We start from the raw sequence: 20,805 nt of genomic DNA, 5'->3' as shown, positions 1-20,805 counted from the left end.
CGCTGTGGCCGATGTACTCACATCCCTGCTGTCACTAAGGCCTGCACCTGTGTGCCATCTTCATAGGAGATTCCCTCCTCTGCCCTTGCAGCTAGCCCATGACTATATTTTAGGCTTTCTTAGAGAAAAAGCCCTGTCACTGAGATTCATGACGTCTCACTTGTGAAATACATGTGAAATACATGAGATGAAATTGTTGCAGTAGGAGGAAAGCTAGAGACAAAGGACATAAATCTGGAGGAAAGCAGGACTCACTAGTTCCATGGCCCACAGAACAATCTGCATGTTAGGCAGACAGAGCTAATTTAACAGCACTGTGCACATCTAGATACACATTCAACAGGCCCTGGTTCCGGATAGCAGCATAACACGAGACAAATGTCATCCTGGTAAAGATCAGCAAGAGGGTAAGTATAAAAAACTGTTGTCATGGTAGCACATCTCTATTCCGTTAGCTAAATGTATCTTCTTTTTCCCCTGCGCTAGTACTGATTAGCTTTTGCACCATGAAGACAGTCTGGGACTGCAACAGGTTGTCCAGAGAGGTTGTACAGTATTCATCCTTGGAGGTTTTCAAGATGCAACTGGACAAAAAGCCCTGAGTAACATGGCTTGACCTCACAGCTGACCCTGCTCTGAAGAAGAGGTTAGACTAGAGACTTCATCAGGTCTCTTCCAAACTGAACTATCCTATGAATTTTCATCTATTTAGTATCTCTACAGATCTGTTATTCTAGAGATGACAAAATACAGTGAAGCAGGATCCATGAGAAGAGGGGTTTTGTGACCTAGTGGGGAACACCACCAGAAAGTCTTATAATAAATGCAGTGGACTAGGATGCACGAGACAGAGGTTTAACTAATGGCTCAGCTGTCGGCTTGGGATATGATCTTTCCAACCTACTCCACTTACCTACCGACTACTTAACTAAGATTTTTGGGCAGAAAACACTATGCTGTACGTGTTTGCAGAAGCTTTCATTGCATGTCTACACACTGGCTGAACTGTAATGCAGGGATTCCTATGCTGGTGTTAAACATGCTGACTTGGGTACTAAACAGAGTCCAGACTGGGCAGCAAATAACTGCACAGACCAAATTCTACTGCTTCTCGAGGGAGCTGTGTTGCTGATGTCAAACCACCAACAGTACCTCAGCCTCTACCATTTAACGTGGGTACTGGTACCTCCCTGCTGCTTTGCTGTCTCCAGAGCAGATCCATCTCCAGTAAAGCTGGGGCTCTTAGATTCTACCCAGCACAGGTAACGTAAGGCATATGACAGCAGAGAAGAGTGCAATTTGGCATAGTTCACAGTATTGAATACAGAGATCAGTGGATGCACTTCCACAGATCTACAGGACGAAGACTCAGTGAATAACACAAGGGCAGCCACCTTAACTGCATGGGAAAAACGCTTGGAGATGAATGGGAACACAGAAACTAAAAGACAAAGAGATCAAAGCAAACAATAAATTGTAATTACTCCTATAAATCAAAGAGTGTGGTCCTTGTCTAAGCCTGACAGATATGTGGGTCAGGCCTGCTCAGTAATGGTGCTCCTAGTCCAAGAACCTGTTGGAGCTATGAAACTCACCTCCATCCAGCAATAATTTGACTGTCACGTAGTCATCAGCAAGTACTGCATAGTGTAGAGCTGTGCAACCCTTGAAGCTGGCTCTGATGTTCAAGCGGTTGTTGAAGTCATCCTCCCGGGTTACAAGGACTGCAGGAAAGAAGAATGAAAACTCAGCTCACCAAGTGAGACAGACAAGAACTGCTTCGTCTGAACATGCATAGCGGCATGGACCATCACCAAGGACCTGGAAGCTTACCAAAGTTCAGATTCAATGCAAACAAGCAGTACAGAGACTTCTGCCTTTTATTTCCCTTCTCCTGTTCAGAAGGGCCCGGAGAACCTCTGCACCTTCCTCCTCTCCTGGCCAAAACACAATCCCAGCAGTCTCTAACTGCTCAAGGCCAGAAGCAGAAAACACCAAAACATGCAAACCATAACTAAGAGAAAGACACTGAGGGATGACAGCGCTACAGGTCCTTGAGACAGCAGTCACCTGGTAATGCCCCATGGATTTCCTCATACTAATGCTGAAGCTTTCCTTTATCACACAGCTCTGATTGCTCATCCGCTCATCTCCATGAGGAACTCCCTCCTAAACGCCAAGCTTTCCAGAAATGCCCAAAAGTAGCCATTTAAAAACAGGAGCTCTTCTGGAAATATTTCCTTCATTAACTGGAAAGTAATACAGGTTAAAGTCCTACAGAGCGCAATACTCTGTTTCAGTTCTGCTCCTGTCTGCATCTATCTGCTTGCTCTCTTTTGTCTGGTATTACAACTGGCTGTTCTTGGGACCACGAATTTTTATTCTGTATTCACTTAGCCACCGGTACAGTGAGCTCCATGAGGTGTGTTCCTAGATGCTACCAGGATGGAAATCATTCATAATAATACATTTTACAACTCATTAAAAAATCTGGAATCCCCTAAGCAAATGCAATTATATCAAGCCCTGGCAGGTTTTGTGAAATCAGACCTGGAAGCAGTGATGTTCCTTTGAGTAGAAATTGATGCTTTCTAAAATTAATTATAATTTTTCCTTCCCTTGAGCTTTGTTCTACTGAATGCCCATGCATGTGGATACCTTGCAAAAGGAAAAGCCCAATGATTTGTGCAGGCCCGAGCAAAGCTGATAAGAGACATTCCGAGGAGGACAGGATAAGGACTGTGTGCTGAGACAGGCACGCTGAAATACCAATTCTTCCAGATCAGGTGTAAGAGCAAGGCAGAGTTGGGACTGCAAAGCTGGAAGATCAGGAACAGAGTAGATGAAACGGAGGTACAGTGGTAATGACTTTCTGCAGGGGAAGCCAGCATCACGCTGTCTCCAAGCCCAACTCCAGCTAGATCTGCCCCTCTTCCCACAACACGCACACGAGCTAGGGAAGTGGCCGATCTGGATGCAAATCCAGCTAATGCTCAGGTAATGTACCACCACTAGCAAAAGTGATCAAACAGGTACAAGACCCCTATAACGTAATACTGGGGCGCATCGCTGTCTTCTGTTAAGTGCAGGTCCAACCTGTTCCCAAGCACAGACTAAACATCTGCCACATTTATATACAAGCTTATGCTCGGACACACACCATGAGAGAATTGAAAGTGCTGCTGCTGATGCTCTGGTACTAAGCAAAGATCTATTTTCAGATGCCATTTCAAGGAGCCGGGTGGGGGGGGGAATAATGTCCTAAGTCAGGATAAACTTCCTAGTTCTTGAGCCCTTCAGTCCAACCATTAGCAAAAATGAACAGTGGAACAAAAAGAGTTGCTCTTTGTAGGTATTGAAGGAAACAACAATATCGGCCTCTTGTCAACCAGAAAGGGAAACTCCCAGGAGCAGAGAAGGCATCCTCACAACACTGGTTCTGAGAGCATCAAAATACTACAGAGAAGCCAATTTAAGATCGGTCCAGGATGGACAATCAAAGGCACCAAAGAAGCCAAATATTCCATGTTATAGCTGAAAATCCAACATGAACACCATTTTCACCTCTCAAGGGAGTCAAGTCTCCTCCATCGGCTGTTTTATGAACTAGCAGATGTTCTAACTCAGGGCTGCTGGTGCAGGTATTGCACTTTCTTTATATCCAGTCTTTGAGGAAAGGGGGGCTGTCACACTCACCCTAGAATTAACAGAGACTAACCCTGTCCCACTCACCTGGGATGTGCTACAGGGGATAGAGTCCAGGCTATAGAGCCAGGTCTAACAGGCTTCAACCCTCCTCCAGGATTCGGGGCTACGAGGAGGCCCTTCTTGGGCACACAACCTCATCAAGGAGCCTGTGTAATGAAGGGGCTTGCAAGTGCTCTCTCTTGTTGAGCGAATGCCGCCCAGCTGGTGGGTCACCTTCTGCTCTTGGATGTGTTTTCAGCTCTGACGTGAATGATGTCTGTGCATACAGCTAAAATCGAGTAAGCCCATCTGCAGGGACTTTGCCACCTACAACTCAGGAGAGCTCTGAGTAAAGCAAACACAGACCATGGATCTTCTGCAGTGCAGTCTCTACATTGCCTTCTAAAAACTACTGACCGATTTCCAGAAGATTTGAAAAGTTCTCATAGAAACAGAACAGAAAACATTGTAATGAATACCTGATGCCATTCTAGCCCAACATCTCCGCTAATGAACCACACTAACTCCAGAAAGATCAATTAATGCCCTGGCTCCTTTCCTTTCCCGGGTCTTCTCTCTAAGCATACAGGGTGAGTATGTATATTTATTTATTTGTCGTCATTTCCTACCCAGGGAGGGGCTGGATAATGAACTGCGTGCGTCAGGGAAGATGAATCTGAGATACTAGGGAGCAGTGCAGTAAAGAGATTAAAGTGTTATTATTGTTGGGTTTTTTCCCCCATGGTCCGTTGTGACAGCTCGGCCGTCATCTGTAAAAAATGTCTCAGAGAGAGATAATCATCGGAAACTCAATAAAGCGTCAGGGGAAGCCTCGTCTGCCATCAATCACTGGGTGCCTGGAAATTTTCAGCCCTCTGTCTCCCTTCCTGCCATCCATATAAATGTCTGTAATATATTTTGTGCAGTGTTCGTGGAGCATACCCTCTCGATTTGGATGTTTTTATGAAAAAATATTTATACACAAAATATGTAAATAGGTAAAAAAAAAAAAAAAAACAAAGGCAGTTTCTCTCTCTCCCTCTCTTTTTTAAAATGCAACTGAATTTATTCTTTTTAATAAAACATGTCAACCAAAGAATTAATGCAACTTCTTACCGAATGGCCTTATCTTTTCCTCACCCCAAAAATATATAACATTAGAGAGGGATGAATACAGACAAAAACAATTAACTTTATTGGTTGATATACTTTGTCTTAAATAAAGTCTACGTACATGCATTATGTATTGGCATTCCATTGTTCATTTTTTAATGTTGTTTCGTACATTTTGCATTCACTGCTACAGAAACCTGATGTATGTGTGTTCTTACCCCCATCAAGGAGCAGGTCTATTGCGCGGGTGTGTTACACTGAGGGATGAGAGCAGAGAGCTTTTAAAAATAAAATAACGCCCTGTCAAAACTGTCCCCTCACTGATTCATCTTCTTAACTCAAGCTGTGTTTTATCAAAGGTTCAAGGACTACCCCTTCATTGGACTTCAGGTGGCTTTCGGCTCTCAGTGCGACACAAGCCCCATACAGACCGATGGATAACGTCACCGCACGGTTCTGGCTTTGCAAACAGCCAAGTGTTATTTCGCTTTGCAAACGATGCAGGGGAAACGCTATATGCTCTGGACAATCTATGCGGCTTCCTCAATTTTTTTCCTTACAATAAGTAGGAAAAGGGTTAATTTCTAAGCAAAAGGTCAGAGCACACAAAGTGCAGTCAATCCGGACATGGCAATTCCCAGGAATGCCAGGAATCCCAGCAGCTGGCTCAGTTCTGGCAAGGTGGCAGGGAATGTCACCTTTGCGGGGTGATTCATCTCCCCTTTGCAGGGGAGGTCACCTTCGCTGACCCTGCTTGAGCAGGGGGTTGGACCAGATGATGTCCAGAGGTCCCCTCCAACGCCAGTTATTCTGTGGTTCTGCAAATGACTTAAACACACTTTACACTGGGAAGTCAGAATCTCAGAGCTGGGGACAGCAGGTCAGCACAGCACTCGGACGGAGAAGAGGTCTCTGGAAGACTTGAGTGAGGAAGGTAACAACCAGTGACATTTTAGCAGGGTCAAATCTGCCTCAACATCCCAGCAACGGGGATAACACTGTGACAAGATCTCAACCTGAGATGACTGGCCAAGGAAAATCATAACAAGATCAAATGACACTGCAGAAAAATTCCCCATTTCAATGCAAAGACTTCCAGAGACAAAAGCTAGCATTAATGCCTGGCCAAAAACCAGCAACGATTTGCAACCAGTTCACATGACTTTCAGCTTTATTTCAATTGGACACGTCTTCCTTCATTTTATATCTATTTATAAGACCTAGAGTAAAGCTACTGGTATAACACAGCTGCCTTGAACCCTTCTCCTTCCCCAGGAAGTGAACGCATTTGGGTCAATGGGATGATGTGCCTATCTACAACTTCGTATAGTGCTGTGGCTATATAAAAACAAGTTATCTCTAGGACATTGAAGGATTGCTTCTCATAAACATCTACATAATGTTTTCTCTCGTCTCTAGACATACACCCACTCTTGTATCATCAGTTACTCTGCATTTAAATGGAAACTGAAGCTAGTTCTAAATAAAAAAAAAAAGAGGTCTAATTTCCATTTCGAAGCCAGAAAACAGAATTTTGGGATCTCAAAAGCAAATGCAGATCCCTGCACATGAACAGTATTACCTTCTAAAGAATGGAGGCCTTTTTCCTTGGCAGTCTCATACACGCTGCTGAACTCATCTCCAAGGTTTGGATCAGCATTGGCTGCGAGCAGGATCTTCACCACACTGTTACAGATTATACAAAAATAAGGCAGAGGCAGAACATGAGTGATCAAAGTCCTTCAGAGATTGAGAAGAAAGTGTTCAGAGAGCCCTGCTCAAACATTCACAGCTAGCAAAGTTAAAGCAACAACCTTAATTAGACTTTTTAACAAATGAAACAACACCAGCATATTCTGAAAACAATTCGATGTGGGAGGCATCTGACGCAGGGGTGACACTGGAGAGTCATGTGCTGTGAGAAACACAGCCCTCTCAGGAAGACCTGTGCAGACCACGCTCATGGCATGAGTTATATTTTTAGTCTATCATGGGAAACAGTCCGTCATGGGAAACTTTGCAAGTCCGGTTCATGGTGGAAACTGTTCCCAACTGCAGCAAATGCCACATCTTGGCTACAAGGCCAACCCTGCCCCAGCAAAAAGGCAGATTCTTCCAGCACCCTTCAGGTTCAGGGAAGCAAAACTAAGCTGTGTTATTACTTGTGCTTTTGGGATGCAATCATTACAGACCTAAGTCTCCTTTAATAAAGGTGCCATCCCACCCAAACCAGTACATAGCATTTCAGTATGAAGGGAGGGAGCCTCGAAGGGGTCTATTCATTCCCATGGTTCCTGCCACACAATTTATAGCATTCATTGAGTAGTATCCTCTACATTGGGACAGCCAACAGAAGCCATCCTTGAAAAGGCATCTTTTGGATCCTTGTCAAGACATGAGAAACAGCTTGTTCTTCTTAGCTTCTTTCTGCCCTCACAAGAGGAAGAACTGACCTCAGTATTTCAAAAATAGATTTAAATTACATGAATTATATAGGATTCTGAAAGAAAAGCATTTGGCTATTGCATGAAGCTCAGTCAAACCTCTGTCTCTAAGAACCAGACGATTCATATGAGATCACCACCGGAGACACCTTGACCATCTGCAATCCAACTCAGCAGCTTCCAGGACTTTTGAAAGAGATTTAACCTCTGAGTTTCCAGAGAACTTTCCAATTATTTTATATTGTAGTCGCAGTGCCCTAAGGCTGACCAGCACGGCAACACAGGCAGGATATCCCATACAACTATCCTACACTTTGGAACTGAGGCTTTCAATCTCCAGATTTGTAGTGTTCTCAACGTGCCACAGAGGACAAATCAGCACAAGGCAGGCAGGCCAGGGAATTTTGGTGTGGAAGTCCTCCATTTCTGCTTCTGAACCCAAACAATCATCAGGCAAGTGTTAGCTTTCTCGTCATCTCTGAAAGCAGCTTGAAGCCAGTTAATTTTAATTTTTTTTTTCCAGGGTTCAAGCTTTCCATGACAACTAGACAGTAACACGTTATTAGTATTCATCACTGGTGACATGGCTCACGGGCTGACAGCGGTTCTCCGCGATGCGCACCACGGACTGACTGACATATATCTGCAGGCTGTGTCTTGTCAAGTCAGATTTCGAATTTAACTTAAGCTCCTCTCCCATTTATCCCATAAATGCATTAGCAGAATAAAAGGTGGTTATTTTATTCTTTGAATAAGGTACAATAGAGACACACTCCTTACTGGCATGGGTAAGCTCTTCACTGTACAAAGTTACTTCTAGTAGACAAAGCACAAACTTGGAAGGCAGGAGATCCTCCCCACCCAATCTCTTGCGTGATCACACAGAGTTCATTTACATCCATTTTTCAACAATGCTCTTAGTTCTAAAATATTCAGGTTGAGAGGCACTGGATCTTATTCTTAAAACAGTGACTATTAACTACGGTCCTTCACCATTTCAAGTGTAGTCATGAGCACGTGAGGCTTCTGAAGATTTCCTCAAATGCTCCGAGCTGTGCACCCATGATCAAATTTTTCTGATGGTTTAGGACTGGCACGAAAGGGTAGGATTCATCTCACCTACTTTTAGACATCAGCAATGTAGACTTCCATCTGCAGATCAGCCTGGCCCTGGCTTCACTCAGCTGACACTAGCAAGCTGAGGTCTCCTACCTGCTATAAGGGGAGCTGAGGATAAGCAGCTCAGACAGGAAGGTCCGCCTGAGGTGAGACCCACAGAAACAGCTGTTTTGCTTCACCGTGGGGCTCCAGGTCCATCAGAGCCAGCTGCAGTTTATGAATTCAGGGTGTGACTAGCATACCTGGAGCTCGCCACACTTGGAACGAAGGAGGCTGTCCCTGAGATGGACAGTGCGAAGCTGCTGCAAAAGCACCCGGGCAGGTTTGCAAAGATCACAGCCTGCCTTCACCGGAGGAAACCAGAGGGCAAAAAGTGCTATGAGATCTCACTGGACGCAGTGGGATCTAATTCACACAGTGCATTAAGTGCCCCAGTTTTAATACTCAGGATATAAACCCCTGGATGTCTCCATTAAGGGATGTGCTAGTTCTCTAACACTTGCATCCCTCCAACTAGTTTTAATTTTCTTTTAGTTCATCTGCTAGTTTTGGTCTTGGTGCAAGAGTCAGTGCGTGAGATCATCTACTATGTTCAGTCACGATGTAGCATAATTCCAGCTCAATATAACCATATCTCTCATACTTCATCCTCTCAGAAAAGACAATTTGCTGCAAGGGAAAAAACACTGATACAAAGGAATGATCCTCTCCATGTTCAGAAATCTGTACTGCTCTGTTAGGTTGCTGCTAAAGGCCACATCAATGAGGACAACTGTTGTGGGATCCAGCCCCGTGACGACCCTGTAGGTCCTTCCGGACCACCTTAGGAGCAACCATAAGGCATGGGGCACAACACCTATCCTAGAAGTCCTTCAACACCCCTAGCAAGGGCTTTTCAACACATGCATAGCTCCAGACTCATCTCTGCTTCACAACTCTAATTTGCTGCCACATAAAAAGGGACATCTGACCCTTTATACCTGCCTGATCTGACACCCCACCTGGCCTCTACCACTGACCTCTATGGCCTCTGCAAAATGGAAAGCAAGTGAGAGGCTTGGCTGCAAATAAAGCCAAGTGAGCACAAGTGCATAGCCTTGGCTGTCCAGAACAGCTACAGTCAGAGCCCACCAGGCCTGGTCCTCCCACCCCGGGTCACTAGGTAGCTATAGGATAAAGACCTCACCATCCCTGTGAATCACATTCTCACCATTCTCAGGCAGGAGACCAGCTACTGAACAGGAAGCCATCGTTAGTGCAATTTGCCTCAATTAACCCTTTGGCTATCCTGCCCCAGCAGCTGACCAGTAGCACCAGTTACTGTGATTCTTGCATCAGGGCTTCCAGCGCTGCGTCTCTGGGGGTGGCATCTAGCCCAGCTGGGCCTTTCTGATCTTTCAAGTCCTCAGCAGTACAGGTTCTGATATGGTTCAAACCCTCCTTCCTGGGCCCTCTCCTCAGGGCTGTCAACACAGAAGATCCTCTATTCCAATTTAAGCTAACAAGCGATATCTATTTTAAGGTCCATGCATATTCCTTATTTTAAGAGAAATGATCCCAAGTTCCAGTGTAGGACGTGAATCCACAACCTTGTGGTCCATGGGCGAAATATGGGTATCAAATGAGCCATATGATAACAAACAACAGCTTGTAATTTCCATGTTAACTCCATCCATCATCCCTCCTGTTCTTAGTGACTACATACACAATTAACGTTTCTCCCAGGCACTTTATCAGATATCACCTTCATCTGCTTTCAGTGACTGAGGCAGCCTTTTCCTCTTCAGTCGCAGCATATACCTTGAGCATCACTCTCTGGGCAATGGCATTCTATGAAACGTTTAACAGAGTACCACATATGACAGAAGCAAGGTGGTCTAAGTGTGAAAGCAGGAGGTCATGATGGCAGAACCACTCAGCTCTATTAATGACCCCAAGCACCATTTCCCCCCATCTCTAAAGCGTAGATAAGAAACATTTCCTTAGCTCTTAAGATGGCTGGGAGACTCAAGTTTAATAAGCACCGATATGATCTCTTACTGGTAGCCTAGCCTCAGCGCTAAAACTTGGTGTTCCAAAACCCGGTCCCTGATGACAGCTCTTTTTTCAGGCTCTATGATCCAGTTTTGTAAACAGGAAGTGAAAGGACTCACTGGTCTAATAATAATGTGTTGTACATTCAACCTCTCTATCCAATCATCTTCCAATCTAACCTCCTGCTTTTGGGACAGGCAGTCCCCTCTGGGCACTTCTGAACCAGCCAGACGTTCCTGGAATCACAAATATTGATTGTACCTATCCAATTTGCAGGTAATGGGACATTCAAGCAAATTAGCCTTTAGGAAAGGTAGCAGCGCCATGAAAATACAGAATAACTGTGTTCATCAGTGTAAAGCATATGAATGTCATTGGAATAAGCGAGGGGTTTACAGAAATCGGTGACAGTCACAAAGCATGGTCTAGCAATCCAGCCCCTGGATTCTTTTATAATGGTGAGTAAACACCTCAGTTTTCCCAGGGAGAACAGGTACAACTACTTCCCAGTTCGTAAGGCAATTGCGGGGGTTAATTAAGGAAGCTATAGGAAGCACTGTGAAGCTCCAGTGAAGATGCTACAGAAGGCAGAAGGAATCTTTCCCTTCTGCAGTAGCTCAGCTATTAGTTATTAATTAATTATATTAAATATTAATTATTTATTAACAACCAACAGCTGAGCTAGTGCAGAAGAGAAAGAAGAGGAAGGACTGGGTTTTAAGTGCAGCAGCCTCTGGCCAATATATTTCCTCTTTTCTTCCTTGTGTCATCGGGTGTTGGGGCAGAACAACGCAGCAGCAGACGCCCAGCGAGAGAGGGATGCTGGCGGCAGGTTCGAGCAGCTCGAGGAAGGCAGGTCGCCCTCCATAACTCACCTGTGCTCAGCAGCCTCAACAAGCTGAGTTTTAATTTGCTGATCAAGTTTTCATTAGATTAGAGGCAGAGCCTATTCATCAGCGCGAATATAAATCTAAATTGACCCTGGTGATGACTCAGAGGGCAATGCTTAACTGAAGTTCGCTGGGCAGTTCAATCGATTGGAGAAAGTGCTTTCTGCTTTTAATGGCCAGACCAACATATTGTTAAATAAATAAATACATACTTACAATACAGGGGGTGGGGAAATCAATGATGAGATGGCTGGATGCGACGGGGGCTGCGTCAGAGGATGCACTGAGCCTGGACCAACGTGCCGGCAGCTGGGGTTGGTGAACCACGAAGTCCAGTGATGCCCATGACCGTGAGTCACCAGCACAATGCAAAAGCTCTGGGGCGTTTTGATACGCGGCTGCCCCGAGCCGTGGCTGAAGCCACAGGTCCGGCCCGGACACAAAGAGGATCCCTTGTGTCGTTATATCTTAACTCTCTGTAAAACTCAGCAGGGCAGGAGGGCCCGGGGGGAGCTGCAGTCCCCGTTCTCTCCTTTTTTTGTTGGATGAGATCTGGACATGGACGTGCTCCCTCCCGGGAAAAGGCTCTGCCTACCTGCGGCACAGAAAGCCGGGCCGCCGCAGCATTCCCTCGCTCCCCGGCAGCTTAGTACGGTCCCAGATGAAAACCATCATCCCCCCAGAAGGGGTAAGAGGACAGATTATGGAATCCAAAGAGAAAAAAACCTTGAAGGATGATAATCATTATATTGTCCATACTTGATTTCTCGAGAGCACCTCTCACGTGAATCACACTTCGGACTCAGAGACGCAGTCAAGTTACAGCAGCTATTGCCACGCATGTGCCCTCAGCCATCAGTGAAAGGGGGTTAAAAGAAGCCACGTAACCTGTGTGCGGTGGGTAAGAAAACGTGCACACAGGCTGTGGGCATTGCTGTGGCTCAGGGAGGCACAGGAACCTGCTGAGCTGACAATATTTACTTGTGTCCGAGCTCTAGGATACTCCACGCAGTACATCACTGGAAAGAGGGGAGTGAGGAGTGAGAGCTGCCGTTACTTCAGTTGTGACTGTCCCAGCTCCCTGTCACGTCTGGCACCTGACTTTGCAGCTGGGTTAAAGATGCCAAGCTTAACAAAAACCACAGGGTTCCCCTGGAGAAATCCCAGATGGGGATGCTGCTGAGGTAGTAAAAGGAGCAGGGTGTTCACGCAGGGAATAGGTGCAGTCGCTCTGCCCTCAGCAATGCAGAGATGGCCGAGTAGACAGTGTTCCTCAAACACCTCTGTCCCAGGGACACCGGAACGGGGTGCATGCAAAGACAGTGTCCCAGTTTGTAGGACTGAGCCCCTGCAAGGTGCTGTCATTACAGCGGAAAACCAGGTTCAGCTCGGCTCTTTGACGGACAGCACTACAGGCCGTGCGCTTCTACAGGCACCCAGGTACTCAGCCAGCTCTGCTGCAGACAGCACTGAATTAGTTGCCTGAAGTGAAAGGAGTGAAAAAAGCGATATGAAACAGATCTATGTACCTAATATAGGTAAATAGACTGCACCAGTTAATCATATCATTGCCTATAGACAGAAAATAGCTCCAGATAGGTCACCCTTCGCTGTAAGTCTCAGAACATACCCACTAAAATATTACTATGCACGATGTCCTTATTACCAAAATAAAACATCTATGCAGCACCTGCAGTGTACCGAGCCCGTGTACACACAGAAGAGGCACGCGTCCCAGCCACCACGAGCCAGCAACCTCTGCCAGGCCAGGCCCAGGGCCTCTCGCTGACTCCTCTCTTTCTGCAGGGGAAGGAGGGCGAGCAAGGCACGGGGCCATGCTGGGCCAAGCACTGTCGGTTCTGATCCCAGGCGAAAGCCTCTGACCCTCAGCTCTTTTGGTCTACGTAGAAAGACAGAGAAGGAAAAGGGGAACTGAGGCCCAGAGAGGAATCCCTTGTCCCTGGCCATTCCCAGCAGGAAGGCACTGAAAAGAAAAGGTGAGGAAAGCGACCCAGACCTGAAGATGGAGGGAGAAGGAGAAGGGATGTGCAAGAAGTCAAAGCTGCGAAAAGAAAACAGAAGAGAGGAGATGAGGCGAAGGTTGTGAACAGCTAAGAGAGGAATCAGGGACTAAAGCCCCTGATGAAGGAAGATTACGTAGGCCTGGGAGGTCAAGGCAGTAGCTTGTACCATGAATGGAATGAACAAGCAGGACTCATTTAAGAGCATATGGAGGGGCTGACCAGGATGTGTTACATGAGAAAGGAAGGATTTACCAGCACAGAGCACTAGGGCTGTGCCTTGTTGCTCTAAGAGAATACAAAGGAATCCCTACCGAAGAACAACCAGGGAAGAGGGGGGGAAGGGGACGAGCTTCCAAGAGAAAGCACCGGTAATAAATACAGAAACGCTTTTCAGGTAGAGCTGAATTTTGTTCATGTTCCCCCCCGCCTGCCCTGCGCTAAGATACCACCCAGCTGCTCGAGGCATTTGGGGTAAGAGTGAAGGGCTCATTCATGTGCAAAACAAGATGGATATGTAAAATGGAGGGAGGAGGATGGAAGAAGTACTGTAGCTATGTATTAGTAAAGAGCAAAAAAAAAAAAGAAGCTGGAAAGAAGAGGACTGAGGGTGTTAAACCTGAGAAAACACAAACTTATCTAAAGCAAGCCATACGCCTGTCACTCTCCCTGTGCACTGCATCCCCCTCCCCAAAGCTGCACGTGTCTTTGTCCTGACACCAGCCGCTGGGGCAAAGACCTTGCTACGACACAGAGACCCAGCTGCAGGCAAGTTATTTTCTCTTACCTTCTCCCACACACCTACAAAATGTGGGTATTACTACTGCTGATAAACCAGTGTCTAGCTATGCGGCGGCCTGACGTGGCCTGGCAAGGCAGTCTATGTGGGTACGCACAGGGTCTCCTCCCCACCTTATGGGTTATACATACAACTTTGGAAGCCTTAACATCATTCTTGGACCCCAAGTGCACTGGTGCACACTGTCTGCATCAATTATAACGACTGGAAGCAGAACAGAGATGGGACTGTTTTATAGCTACCCAGAAACTCTAAGCTTTAAACTTTTAACTTGGGCTTTAAGTCCCCGTCTGTCAGATCAACCTGAATACTGGTTATCCAGCTCAGACGGGACTCACTACTTCACTGTCACTCCATTTCTGCTGAAACAATGAAAACCAGAGTAACTGTGTGCAGCAAAGAAAGGCGCAACATGACCATAGCAGCAGCATCCACAATCGTTTCGGCCGGCTACTCGCAGATGACAACAGAAAGGAAAATACAGCAGCACGGGCTCAGCATGGCCTGCACAAACCGTTTAGGGACTCTAAGTATGAGCTTAGTTACTAGCCCAGATGATGCCACCACCCCCCCGCTGCCTCCGCGCTGGCACAGATCAGTGTGCTCATGTTCCACCTGACAAGCACGCTGGAACCTAAGTGCACATATGAGCTGGTAGTTTTACCCAGTCTACACGTCACTACACTATAAGTGCATAGCTTGGGAAGGTCTAAACTGCTTTGGTCTTTTTATTTATGAGCGCTTTGTTGTTTCCTTTAACAAAGGCACAAAACCCACAAAGCTCCCAGTAAGCATTTAATTAAAGCTTAATTACTATAAATAAGCTAAATGTGCAAAACTAGCGGGTTCAGCCAAGGGAAAGAAGCCCCTGGCAGTGTTTTTCACACAGACTATAAATCTTCTGTTTCAAAACTGATCCCTTTCCAGGAGAATTAAGAACTTTAAAATAGGTCTTGAAATTCAGAAGACTGAAAGCCTTTCACATAGAATGAAACAAAAACAGACTAGCAAGGAGTCAATCCAACCTAAAATTTAAAGTGGAGTGAGTGTGTGTGTGTGTGTGTGTGCGTGCATGCACACACACTCACATGTGCTCACTCTTAAGGCCTTAAGAGAAATGCACAGTTATAACAGAGTATTGCATACTGCATAAAAGTAACAGTTCTATGTTGTTATGCTTAGAACTAAAACCAGAATCATTACCTCATCAGGTACGTAAAAAATAACCAAACCAGCTGGTCCAGCAATGGAAATTACAGTGGAAAACTTTCCTGCGGCTGTGTAAACGTGGTCACGAATGGCCTATTTCTAGCCCATGACCCTGTTACAATCTGTGTTATCACACAGGTCTAGGAATTTGGACCTGGACCCCCTCTCATGTGTACAAAAAAAGTGAATCCATCCAGTCTTCAGGAAAGGTCTGGGACAAGGAAATAAGCTTGTTAAAAGAATAAAAAAAAGGAACACAGTTCTTTTGACAATATTTTTGGATCATCTAAATTACCTTAATGGTACGTTTCTAAAACACAAACACCAAAATGAGACACTAGACTGAAGCATTTGGCCATTTCACATTATTTTTGTAAAGTGGTATCATAGGAATGTTTGCAGGCTCAAATTATAACTGGCATCATGTGCTGAGACCCTGAGTATTTATACTTCAAGCTACCCAGGGCTGAGGACTGCAAGAGCTAAGCTGGAATCGCACTGCGTGCTGCATTTCAGCACTTCGGAGCAGGACTCTCTGCAGAAAAGCGTTCCAGCTAGGACTAGAAATGATCCCTGTCTGCAGAAGAGCGATCCCCTGGAGCACAGGCTCCAGGAACGATGGGAAAGGAACTCCGCAGGGACTGAGAGATGCTGGAGCCAACAACTCCTCTCCCAGTTCATGGGACATGACGAGGCTAAATTCAGCCGCTTTAGCAGTGCTTTGGGATTCCATGAGAAAGGCTCAGCTTCTGCGTGATGTCCCCCACACACGAGCCATGAGGCTGCTCCTTCCCAGCTATGCTTTTGGCATTAGTCTCCTCTTTCAAACCTATCAATAAGAACATACCAGCAACACTCCTCAATGCCTTGCAATGTTTTGGATACAACACATTTTTAAGAGGAAGAAATTGATCTTTGTTGTGTTGAAAAAAGGAAAGAAAGACCCAAAACTCCCCCGCTGGCACATGGGATTTCATCTTGTGGCTGATGGCAACCGACAGAAATCATTAATGCAATGTCTCTGAAATCAAATTAAACATATGGACTGTAGCCGCCTAATTGGAAGAGTGAGGGCTCTGAAAATTGGGAAACATTACAAAACTAAATGACAGGTCACAGAAATCTCCAGCAGCACAGCAGACTTGAAAACATAGTTCTACTCTGAAAAATGGCTTTGGAAAGACAGGAATTTGGGGCTGCAGGTTTACTTTTTTCTGAGTGATTCTAACCTGAAAACACTCATTCCAGTTGCCAATGCCGCAGCCTCCTTGCATCTCAAAGCCACACTGGGTTACTTCTTAAGGTATCAACAACATTAAAAAAAAAATGATCACAGAGCAATCAGCTTAAACAAAATCAAATGATCGTGTACATGTCACAAGCTAATAATATATACAGAACCTTGCTCAGTTGGTTGCATCTTAACCACATCTCTGAGCTGCTTGTTACCATTTCTTCTGATGGGCAAGCCAGAGAAGGACCCAGCTCACCTTCCCCAGATGCCTGATGACTGACAGGCTAAGAACGAAGGGTCATAAAAACTTATAATCCACAAAATCAGCTGCTGTGGCTAGACAATCATTTTTAGATGATCGTTTTGTACAGCAGGACCGCACTTTTTAAAAAAATTGTGTATCCTACTGGAATTAGTATCATGAAATACAGCTACTATATCTCTATGTAGCAGCAGAAACCCCGTTGCCAAGACCTATGTATTGGATCAGCTATGTACAATTGCGTAGTTGCCAACACTGAGTGATGTAAGCCATATTTAGACAAATTCCTAGCCTAATGTATGTAAGAGGACTGCAACAGATCCAGAAAACCAGCAGGCACCCTGCATTTGGAAGGAAAGATCTAAGTATTTAAAATTCTACAGGCAAACCCATGTCATTGAGTCAAAGTGATCAGCTTCCCATGCTCTGTTTTCTCCGCTTCCACATCCAACCATGTACACAATGCCCAGTTCTTTTGGACTCAGGTTAAAAAGGTCACTCGGTAGACTACATCTGTGAGCAAATGATTTGTAGGGAATTTCAAACACTCTGTGTGTCATGTTCCAGCTCAATACATTTCCCAAGCCATTAATGAAACTTCACTGTGGACGCTCCAAAGCTAGAAACGGTATGGAGGGCCAAAACCACGACTGGCATAACCCCAGTGTTCAGCAACAGAGTTGTAACCCCAGGAATAAGTTTGGCTTGCATTTATGTTTGCCTCCATGATGTATCTAATTACTCTTTCACTATATTGTTAGAGACAACTCCTACCCAGCTTCAGATATTCAAGGACTTCTTAATTTTCAATTAAAGTCAATATTCATCCAAAATGTGGGAAAAGTAAACATTATTTGCCCAACACAGCCAAAAGCTTTCTGTGCTTTTTTGCCAGATACCCAAATAAGACATATACTTGCTGTTGCTGTGCCAGTCTATAACAACGGACCAGCCTGGGTGCTGAATGCCTTTTACTGCCTAGATGTTTTCATCAGCATTTCTACCTGATTTTAGGCCTGATTTTAGGTAATTATTGTACCACGAACAGCCTTTCTCCTTGTCTCCTCTCAGCTTTTGCAACTCGTGAAACCCTGTTCTGGTCCGCCAGTCACTTGGAATGGTCAACAGTCGTCACACTCCGTTGCTGACCATTGTCCACCGGCAAAGGTGGGAGGCTCCGAAACCCGTCCCTCTGCGGACAGGCAAACAGCGGGGCCCGTTGCTGCTCGGACATCAAAGTTAAACAAATAGTCCCGAGCTCCCGCCTCTGTGCCCATCTTAAGGAGATCCCCGAGGAGGTCACGACTTTCAGCTTGTCATAGCACACATCAAAGTTTGCACCACACACGAACTCAGCACATGGATTCGAATCGAGTCGCCCGAGAGCGGATATTCAGCTTTTGTGCCTTGCTTTAATCCTGTGTTTTCCCAAGTAATTAGGCTTTTTTGCTTATGAACTTGTGACTAAGTAAAGCATCCCTGAGAGGTTGTAACATCAAAGCTCATTCTCCCGTCTGTCCCACGTTTTCTAAAATTGGATTTCTCTTTCTCTCTTTTTTCCTTAAATAAAAAACTAATTGAATTTAGTTGTAGACTGAATATATTTAAGAGTCCCTTTAAAAGGTTACAAGAAGCCACAGTGATCATCATGGGAACTAAGGAGGGAGGGCACAGCATTCAGCCTTTTTGGTTCAAAAAGGCCTAGCATGAAAGGCCCAGCAATGGCCCCACAAGCTAGGAGGGACACAGCAGCTCTTACGGGAGCTATTTGAGACTCTGGCTGAGTTTCTGATGTTAGACTACCTGCCACAATAACACCCCAAGGTTACAGACTCATCAGATCGCAGAATCTGAGTGCTACTATGGAACTGCATTGTCAATTCAACAGTTACCTCTCTGCGATTGCAGAGCAGCTTACCTCATTCTGTAGCATAATGTACCAGGAAAATGAAGAATGAAAAGCTCCCTCAGATTTAGCTTGAGAACGCACCCCGAACTAGCCCAGATGCTGTGGAAACCCTCTGTGGAGCTCAATATGACTTACCAAAAGGGGGTATCTATGAAGGATCTTACTCACTATGATGATAGTCAACGCTGAGACAAACATACCTGGCATTTCTGTTGATAGCTGCCACCATGAGAGCAGTCCAGCCAAGCTTGTGCCTCGCGTTCACATCCGTGCCTTCTAGCAATAACCTGGACAGAAGAGAGACTGGTCAGGAAGAAGGCAGACAGACAAGCATCCCTGGCAGACTGGGGCTAACGACACCATGCAGACACTTTTACTTCAAGGACACTTGTCCCAGTGCAGCCTAGAGGACTCAATACTGAAAGTCGCTGCAATACAATTTCTCTTCCGCTATCAAAATTAAATGGACTGGTATGTGATAGCAAGTGTTGTCCTTCCAAATGGTCTAAAGCCAACTGGCTTGATTTCTTTTCGGATACTATTCAGCCTAACACCCAAAGAACCAGCCAGTAGCATGATAGAGAATAAAGCGAATTAATCTACAGTCTGATAGCATGTTCAAATCTGCAGGCTATGGAGCAACTACTAAGGATTCAGGAGAAGCTCAGCTGATCTGCAAAGCCCATGTCAACAGGAAATACAGCTTTCTTGCACGAAAAGAGAACAAACAAAATAAACCCAAAAAAGTAAGAGGCATCAAACCACCCTTGGTGCTCCTTCTGCAAAGCTTTCTTCCTTTTCTCAACTGAGGCCTTTCCAGCTTCCTTTCTGGGAAGAGCCATTGCTCCTTCCCATAGTTGTAACACACACATGTGCGCAGCACATCCTTCCTATAGTCGTAACAGGGAAAAGCTACCATTAAACTCAGTGCTGTGAGGGACGCAAGTAAAAACACACGACAAACTTCACACGCATAAGCACCTGAATCTGTGGATTAAGTATTAAAATGCACTAGATTCACAGATCAGGAAGCCCATTGCAGCTGTGGTAGTTCACATGCACTGAAAAGATCAGACCATTTCTTTAAGAACTTGGAAAGTTACGTGTCTGAATTTAGCCATGCTTTTCAAATCAACTGCCTTGAGTCTGCTGTGGTGGTAACTATGTTAGATGGTTAATAAAGAGTGCTGGGCTACAGTGAGTGAAAAGCAGCTAAAAGAACCATATTCCTCTTCCCGCATTTAGAATGACTATAAAGGGGAGCATGAACCTAGCAAACACCTACAGCTGCACGCCAGATCTAGGCAAACTTCCACCGGCTCAGAAACCCTCACGGTGGAGGAGGGCATGGTTTCGGGAAACACATATCTCACGGAACAAATACACCCTTCCGATCCTAAAGTTATTTCTCAGGAGCCGTACCAATGCCTAAGCTTTGGCTCAAACTCCATGACCTGAATAGTCTGCTGATGGATATTTTCAAAAAAAGAGGAATTTGGGGCAGCACAGCACACCTCCAGACACACTAAAACTCCACTTCTGGGGTGAGACGTTATGTATTCAGAAACAAGGAAACACAAGTCCCACGCGTCGAATATTGATGTGACACAGCAGATGGATTATATCAGAATCCCAAAAACCCACTGCCCAGTCGATTCTATAGGATGGAAACTTTATTTAATAACTAACAATTCAAAAGGAGTTTTGATTCTGAAAAAAACCACAAAACACGCTTTGAATATGGCAAGCAGTCCTAGACAAGCCCAAGTCCTTGTCAGACAGGCCATGGAGAGAGATGTGGCACTCCGGAGGATAATTCAGAGAAGAAAGCTGTTGTCCGCACGCTGAGGTCTTTGGGGTGAGCCTCCTCTCCCTGCTGGCACGAGAAACCAGCCAGGTAATTGGCAGCCACACTAGGTGCCTAAAAACGGGTGCTCTGCATTCCCCTCTTGTAGCTTTATCCTGTTCGAGTGAGAGCATGGGGCAGGTGAGACGACAGCCAGATGGCTTCAGCCAAGCCCTGCACAGAATCCTTTCCTAGAGGATCCTTACCTTTCCTAGAGAATCCTTACCTTTCCTAGAGG

General features: G+C 45.4%; 1 protein-coding gene across 1 annotated transcript in view; it reads right to left on the bottom strand.

Moving 5' to 3' along the window:
• Positions 1-20,805, bottom strand: part of CLPB (ClpB family mitochondrial disaggregase) — an 86,380-nt gene that overhangs the window by 50,101 nt on the left and 15,474 nt on the right. The window contains exons 3-5 of the mRNA XM_064505278.1: positions 18,922-19,008; positions 6,383-6,486; positions 1,596-1,724 (exon numbers count right to left, since the gene is read on the bottom strand). Of these exons, the coding sequence (XP_064361348.1) occupies positions 1,596-1,724; positions 6,383-6,486; positions 18,922-19,008 (320 nt within the window). The remainder of the gene's footprint in view (positions 1-1,595; positions 1,725-6,382; positions 6,487-18,921; positions 19,009-20,805) is intronic.

The sequence above is a fragment of the Dromaius novaehollandiae genome, chromosome 1 (assembly GCF_036370855.1).
Source record: "Dromaius novaehollandiae isolate bDroNov1 chromosome 1, bDroNov1.hap1, whole genome shotgun sequence".
In the NCBI taxonomy this organism is placed as follows: Eukaryota; Metazoa; Chordata; class Aves; order Casuariiformes; family Dromaiidae; genus Dromaius; species Dromaius novaehollandiae.
Note: the sequence above shows the minus strand (reverse complement) of the source record. Positions and strands in the feature narration are given on the sequence as shown.